Source organism: Rhea americana, unplaced genomic scaffold (genome assembly GCF_003343005.1).
Source record: "Rhea americana isolate MKP2758 unplaced genomic scaffold, rheAme1 scaffold_430, whole genome shotgun sequence".
NCBI lineage: Eukaryota > Metazoa > Chordata > Aves > Rheiformes > Rheidae > Rhea > Rhea americana.
Genome location: NW_028186569.1, coordinates 30,446 through 37,658, shown reverse-complemented (window position 1 = coordinate 37,658; position 7,213 = coordinate 30,446). Strand labels below are relative to the sequence as shown.

The window sequence follows — 7,213 nt, the reverse complement described above, 5'->3', positions numbered from 1 at the left end:
GGCGTTTGCTCTGCGGTTGCGAAGCCTTCTGCTGACTTAAACGCGCCACCCCGGCCGGCCGGACACTGCGCAGCGCCGGCGACCCCGGCTCGGCCGCAGCGTGGCGATGGCTGCCCACCTTGTGCTCGTCTTGGCGCTGCTCCTCCAGGCCCAAGCGGCAGGTAGGGGGGTCGCGGGGCGGGGTGGGGGGGGTCCCAGGGCTCAGGTGAGCGCCGTGGGAAGGCCGTGCCTCGTGCCAGGAAGGGAAAGAGCCCAGAGGATGCGGTTGCGACTATTTAAAGGCTCAGGGCTTGGGTGACAGAGCTGGAGCGGGCCCGTGTGCCCTGGCTTTGGCTGGTTCGACGCCGTCCTCGCGTCGCAGCCAGCACCTCCGGGGCGAGGCGGGTTCCTCCGGGATCCGTCCCGTCGCCCGAGGGGCTGCGGATCCGCCCGGCGCCCTGCGGCATCGGGACGCCCGCCGCTTTGCCCTGCCTGCCCGGTCCCCAGCCCCAGTGGCAGCAGCGGGGCAGTGGAAACGGGCGCCTGGGCTATCGCTGGCTCGTGATGTTCCTGCCAGCCTGGGGACGGGGGGAGGCACCGGGGCGGGTGCCGGGCACCCACGGGTGCAAAAGAGGATCCCAYGACGGAAGAATAGCTGAGCACCCTCGAGGTACCTGATTTCACCTCCAGTCTGGGCTTGGAGGTCCTGCTTGGTTTTTGGGTCTCGCACCCCTGCCTGGGGTAGACCTGCTGGCTCTGGGAGAGACCACGYGGGAAAGGCGACATCCGTCTGGGTGCGACGGAGCCGGGTTCGGGGCTCGGAGGCGGGTGACGGCAGCCAAGGCTCCCGGTGCCCCCCACCCCGGGGTGGGGGCACCGCGCTGGGGGCTCCCATGCTTCTCTCTATCCCCCCACCCACCATCACCACCACCACCAMCCCTGCAGAGGCCCTGAGGGAGCCGGAGCTGTGCTACGTCCTGGACGCCATCCTCTTCATCTACGGCGTCGTCCTCACCGTCCTTTATTGCCACCTGAAGGTGAGCGGCGGCCCGGGGCACCCGGAGCCTGCAGCGTCCGCGGCCGGGCGCATCCCGGGCTTCGGGGTCCCCAGCAGCGACCACGGCAAGGGGGGAGCGGGTGCCCGTGGAGGCTTCAGCGAGCGCCAACTCGGCAAAGAGCCCATCCGGGGTTTTSTCCTTCCTTCCTGCAGGTCCAGGTTCAGAGAGCATCCAAGGACAGAGCAAGCAAGGAGGTAAAGTGCTTTTCTCCTTGCCCTTCTTCATCTCCAGAAGATCCAAACCCTCCACAGCTCCAGCCCAGAGCTGAAGGCAAAGAAGGAGAGAAATCAAGGGGCTTTGGGGGTTTGGGGCACCCTTGGGTGAGYGCGTTAGGCTGGGCTTGTCCCCAGGGCAGCGGGCTTTTTGCAGTATCCGGATACACCAGCAAAGGGTCCCGATCTTAAACCTGCGGTGGAAAATCCCCAGGTGGAAAATGAAAGGGAAACGTCAGGAAACGGGAGCAAAATTGCGCCGAGGGAAGTCGCACCTGCCCCGAAGGCTCCCGAGGGAATTCGCAGGTGCCGGGCAAGCCCGAGGTGCCTTCTGCTGGCGGAGGAGAAACATCTGCCCCTGCTAATTCCCCGTTTCCGCTTCTGGTTGTGGCCGTGGCGCGGGCAGGGTGGAGGGACAGGGGGGGAGCTCGGCCGGGCTGCGRCGGAAGCAGCTTTTCCTGCTTCCCGACCGGCCGGGCTCAGTTCTCTTTCTTTCTCTTCTGCAGCAGAAAGGAGACCACATCTACACCGTAAGTCATCCCCCTTTGCTGCCGGGGCAGCTGGTGCTGTAGCCCTTGGGTGCTGTAGCCCTTTGGGTGCCTTTTCTCCGGGGGTGCTGTATCCCATGGGGTGCCCAGTTCCATGGGGTCTATATCCTGTGGGGTGCCCTATCCTATGGGTGCTGTACCTGATGGGGTGTCCTATCCCACCGGGTCCACATCCCTTGGGTGCTGTGTCCCATCGGGTGCCCTATCCCATAGAGATCCATATCCTGTGGGTGCCGTATCCTGTGATGTGCCTTATTTCATGAAATGTTGTATCCCATGGGGTCTGTGTCCTGTAAGTGCCCTGTCCTGTGGGGTGCCCTGTCCCGTGGGGTGCCCTATCCCATGGGGTGCTCTATCCCACAAGGCACCATATCTCACGGGATCCATATCCCACAGGTGCCCTATAGCCCGTGGGTGCCATAGCCTATGAACGTTGTATCCTGCAAGGCGATGTATCCCATGGGTGCTGTACCCCATGTGGACCACATCCCACAGCGTGCTGTATCCCATGGGTGCCATACCCCAGGGGTGCCGTATCCATGCAGGCACCCAGCAGTGGCCACCTGGGGACCCGGCTGGTGGCCTCGCTCGCCCCGATGCTCCCGGGTACTTGTGGTCCATGACGCGTCTCCCCTCTCCCGCGCAGGGACTCAGCATGGAAAGCCACGAGACGTACGAAACCCTCCAGCCCCAAAACTCCTAGGGGGGTCACGGAGCGGCACGGACCCCCCCTTGGCATCACCCAGCAGGGCTTTCCTGTGCCCGGCCCTTCCTGCCACCCGCTGCGCCAGGCTCGGCTCAGCCTCGCCGTTCCCAGCGCAGAAGAGCTGCAGATGTTCCTCCTCGACCCTCGCGCTTGGCATTGACCCTTGAAACAGCCGTCCCCGAAGACCAAAGCGGACCCCGCTGCCCTTTCCATCCTCCGTCCTCTCCTGGCTGGATTTATCCGAGGGAGGTCGGAGCAGGACGACCATTTACAAATTCTGCTGTAGAAACCTGGCAGCCTCTAGCAATGGGGAAGAAGGAAACGGTCTCCAAGTTCCTCAGCTGGGACTGAGCTTGGAAGAGCCAGAGGAAGCTCTTGGCCTGGGGATTGGCCAAGGGAGACGTCCCTTCATGGGATGATGTCCCTTCACGGGGTGATGCGAGGAACACCTCACCCTGGGCCTGGCCAGGAAGCTGCAGGTGGYTTCACCTCTGTGGGTTGTCAGCGTGGAGCTGGAGTCTTTTCCAGGTGGGAAAAGACCAGTTTTCAGCCCTGGCTCTTTCACATTTCTGGGGCACCCTAAGCCGGGCAGAAGAGCCTGGTAGACCCTCRAATCCCTCCTTGCCGTGAAATGGCCCTTTCTAAGGGCCCAACACATCCGGTACCAGCATCTCTATTTCAAGATGCCCCAACAGCTCCCATGGCAACAGGATACTTTGAGTTTTCTAGTAAATAAAGCTCTTCTGGAATCTCTCCGATGTGCTTGTGCATGTTCCCACCCCGTTCAAACTGGAATTACAGAAAACGCCCCCCCCAAAAAACAAAAAAAAAACAAAAAAAAAAACATTTTTCCGTGCTTGGATCTTGCAGATCTTCTCTTCTCAGCGCGGAGCTGACCACCGCGCGGGAAYGGTGATGGGAACGGTGACAGCACCGGCGCGAGCATGCTCGGACCACGGTAACTACAATGCCGGCGTGGGAATCGGGGGTGTTTCTGGGGAAAAAAGGAGAGAGGCACCTTCTCCTCCGCTGTCCCTGAAGGCCATGTGTCCTTCTCCATGAGTCATTTGGGGCCCGGCCACGTGACTTCCGCGCCGCCCTCGAGATTGCCGCGAAAACAGGATGCGTCGCAGCACGCAGGCAGGCCGCGGGCACCCAGCGGGACTCTCTCTTCGGGTGGAAGAGTGGGGCGCTGGCCGCGTCCCTGCCCCGGTGCGGGTGCCGGCACCCTGCGGTGCTTCAGGGTGCGGGAGCAGCTGGGGGGTGCGGGACAGATCAAARCTCCTGTGATGAGGTGCCGGCACCCGCACTGGGGTCCCAACACTCACAGGAGCATCCCAGCACCCTTGATGAGGTCCCACCACCTACATGGGGGTCCCACCACCCACAGGAGCATCCCAGCACCCTTGATGAGGTCCCACCACCTACATGGGGGTCCCACCACCCACAGGAGCATCCCAGCACCCTTGATGAGGTCCCACCACCTACATGGGGGTCCCACCACCCACAGGAGCATCCCAACACCTTTGATGAGGTCCCATCACCTATACGGGGGTCCCACCACCCACAGGAGCATTCCAGCACTCTTGATGAGGTCCCACCACCTACATGGGGGTCCCACCACCCATAGGAGCACCCCAGCACCCTTGACAAGGCTCCACAACCCACACTGGGGTCCCACCACCCACAGGAACATCCTAGCACTCTTGATGAGGTCCCAACGCCCAGAGAAGCATCCTAACATCTTTGTTGAGGTGCAAATGCCTTTGTTGGGGTCCCAGCACCCACCACAGGAGCCCTAGAAGCTCCACAGCACCTTTGTTGAGGTCTTAGCACCCATAGGAGCAKCCTAACATATCTGGCAACATGCCAACACCCTTGACAAGGTCCCAACACCTGCAGTGAGGGAGGTCTCATCACCCACAGGAGCATCACAGCAACTTTGTTGAGGTTTCAGCACCCACAGGAGTGTCCCAGCACCTCTGTCAAGGAGCTAACAGCAAGGTGGCATCACCCACACTGAGGTCCTGTCACTGCGGGGAGATCCCAACACCTTCAAGCAGGTCCCAGCAGCCCCGTCCTTGGGGAAGGAACGTGCAAAGGCTGGGGGAGGAGGGCGGCACCGCGTGCCGACACGAACCGCCCCCCGGGAAACGTCCCCAAAGGGCGAACCGAACCTCGGACGAGGAATTTGCAGGCTGCAGCCTGACGGATGCCAGGCCCCCCGGCTCGAGATGATCCTCAACATCCCCGCTGCCGCTGTCACCCAGGGCGCCACCTCCTCCTGGCTCTCCGCAGGGTGCCCGGTGCTGCCCCCTGCCTTCCCYATCGCACCCCATTGCTCTCATCCCACCCCATCCCACCCCATCCTTCCTCATCCCTCCTCATCCCACCCCATTGCTCCTATCACTCCCCGTTGCTCCCATCCCACCCCATCCTTCCTTATCCTTCCCCATCGCTTCCGATGCTCCTCATCTCTCCCCATTGCCCCCATCGATCCCGTTCCCCCCCCCTCCCCCCCCTTGCATCCCCCCCATTGCATCCCCCCCATTGCATCCCCCCATTGCATCCTCCCCATTGCATCCCCCCCATTGCATCCCATCGCTCCCATCCCCGTGCCGAGGGGATTCACAGCTCCCCCCACCCCCCCATCCTGCCTGCCCCATCCCACCTGCCGGACGTGGATCAGCCTGGAAAAAAAATCACCCCAGGTGCTGCCACTTCCTCCTTGCTGCAGTGTGCAGCTGTGGCAGGATGCGACCGTGGCTCTCCCCGTCCAGCCGGAGATGTTTCCCAGTGCCCCCAGCATCCCTCCGGTTTGGGGGGGGGGTCATTCAGCAACACTTCTCCAGGGGGAAAATGTTGGGGGGGGGGAGCCGTCCCCATCCTTCCTGCATGCCGCCTCCGCGCGCTGGGACCGGACGGCTGCGTCCGAGACCGGACGGCAGCGTCGGCCGCCGGATGAGCGGCCATGCCCGACCCCGCGGCGGCTCCCACGCTCCTAGCGCCCTGCCGAGCCGGCACCCGCGGAGGAGACGGGCACCCGTGGAGGAGCCCGGCACCCGTGGAGGAGCCTGGCACTCGTGGAGGAGCCGGGTACCCACGGCAGAGCCCAGCACCCGCGGAGGAGCCCGGCACCCGTGGAGGAGCCGGGCACCCGTGGAGGAGCTGGGCACCCATGGAGGAGCCGGGTACCCACGGAGGAGCCCAGCACCTGTGGAGGAGCTGGGCACCCGTGGAGGAGCCTGGCACCCACGGCAGAGCCTGGCACTCGCAGAGGAGCCAGGTACCCGTGGCGGAGCCCAGCACCCACAGCGGAGGAGCCCGGCACCCACGGTGGAGTCCAGCACCCGCGGCCTCAGCAGTAGAAGAGCAGCACAGCAGCCTGGAGGGTCTCGTGCACCCCGACTGCCCACACGCCCCCCCACCTCGATTCCCCCATGCACCCCAAGTCTACCGTGCACCCAACTCCCACGTGCACCCCAATGCCCCAGGCACCCCTTCCCTATGCACCCCAACACCCCGCACACCCCAATCCCTCACGGGCCCTGATCCCCCTCCCCCAAACTCCCCAATTCCCCCTGCACCACCCGCTGCCCTCGTAGGAGCCCCGAGGTAGTGCCGGGGTGGGGGCGCTGGGGTGGGCCCCACCGGACTGGGACGGGGAGCGATGGGGGTGATTGGGAGGGATGGGGGCAATGGGGAGCGATGGGAAGGGCTAGGGCAGGACGGAGAGTGATGGGACGTGATGGGGCGATGGGGAGGGATGAGGAGGGACAGGGATGGAATGGGATGGAGATCAATGGGAGCACTGGGACGTGGGGGGGCAATGGGGAGGGATGGGATGGAACGGGATCAGTGGGATCAATGGGAGCAATGGGGAGTGATGAGGAGTGATGGAGAGGGATGGAGAGGGATGAGGAGGGATGGAGCTTGATGGAAGCACTGGGATGTGGCAATGGGGAGGGATGGAGTGGAACGGGATCAGTGGGATCAATGGGAGCAATAGGGAGGGATGGGGAGGAATGGGGTGGGATGGGGAGGGATGGGGCTTGATGGGAGTGGTGGAGGCAACAGGGAGGGAACGATGGGAGCGACAGCCTGCTCTTCTTGAATCGGGGATGAAATTTCTCCAAATCAGAACGATCTGGGCCACAAGGGCCAAATTCAGCTCAAGCTTGAAGCCTCCCTGCCTCTACCTGCTCCTGGGGCAGGCGACGGACCCACGGCCAGGATGCGCCACCGGAAAAAACGGGAGAGGAACCGCAACCCCCCCCTCCCCGGGGCTGCCACAGTCCGTCCCCGCGGTCCCCTCTCCTGGGCTCGGCGCCGCGCCGGGGACGCTCGCATTGGCGCGTTCGCCGGCCGAGTCGCGGTGCAGAGCAGGTTTATTGGAAGCGGCCGGCGTGGCGGCTCGCGGGCTCCGGCGCCTCTTTTTCAAGCAAATGCTTTGCCAATGGCGGTTAGTCTAGATATGCATATCTATATATACGGGGGGATATGTATAGCTTATGCAACGGGTTGCGGCGCATCGCGTACAGCCACGCGCCGGGTTATCGGACGGAGATTGTGCCTGCGCAGCGGGTTATCGTATTAAACGCGTGCGAGGAAGCTGAAGGTCCAGTCGGAGCAGCCCCGTTCCCGAGCACCTCCGGATGCAGTTAGCGGTCGGAGTCTGGCGGCGGGAGGGGGAAAAGAAGCCAAAAAGGA

The 7,213-nt window shown here is 63.5% G+C and overlaps 2 protein-coding genes across 4 annotated transcripts in view; both read left to right on the top strand.

Annotated features, from left to right (window-relative positions):
- Positions 1 to 6: 6 nt before the first annotated feature.
- Positions 7 to 3,254, top strand: FCER1G (Fc epsilon receptor Ig). Of its 3 annotated transcripts, none has more exons than XM_085315585.1 (5): positions 7 to 161; positions 925 to 1,016; positions 1,190 to 1,231; positions 1,759 to 1,779; positions 2,444 to 2,581. In XM_085315585.1, exons 1-5 carry the CDS (start codon positions 107 to 109, stop codon positions 2,498 to 2,500), a joined length of 267 nt encoding a protein of 88 aa, XP_085171711.1. In that variant the 5' UTR covers positions 7 to 106; the 3' UTR covers positions 2,501 to 2,581. The 3 variants fall into 3 exon arrangements, with proteins under 3 accessions (XP_085171711.1, XP_085171710.1, XP_085171709.1); XM_085315584.1 differs by having other exon boundaries at positions 1,756 to 1,779; XM_085315583.1 differs by lacking the exon at positions 1,190 to 1,231 and having other exon boundaries at positions 1,733 to 1,779; positions 2,444 to 3,254.
- Positions 3,255 to 5,398: 2,144 nt separating this feature from the next.
- The window catches only part of PEX19 (peroxisomal biogenesis factor 19), a 17,725-nt gene continuing 15,910 nt past the window's right edge, over positions 5,399 to 7,213 (top strand). The window contains exon 1 of the mRNA XM_085315612.1: positions 5,399 to 5,789. Coding sequence (XP_085171738.1) covers positions 5,399 to 5,789 — 391 coding nt within the window. The remainder of the gene's footprint in view (positions 5,790 to 7,213) is intronic.

Bases quoted from the DNA above. Each gene is read 5' to 3' on its own strand.
- FCER1G (XM_085315583.1), top strand. From the start codon at position 107: ATGGCTGCCCACCTTGTGCTCGTCTTGGCGCTGCTCCTCCAGGCCCAA. The intron at 1,017-1,732 runs GTGAGCGGCGGC...GGCCGGGCTCAG, and splicing joins TCCTTTATTGCCACCTGAAG to TTCTCTTTCTTTCTCTTCTG. The intron at 1,780-2,443 runs GTAAGTCATCCC...TCTCCCGCGCAG, and splicing joins AAGGAGACCACATCTACACC to GGACTCAGCATGGAAAGCCA.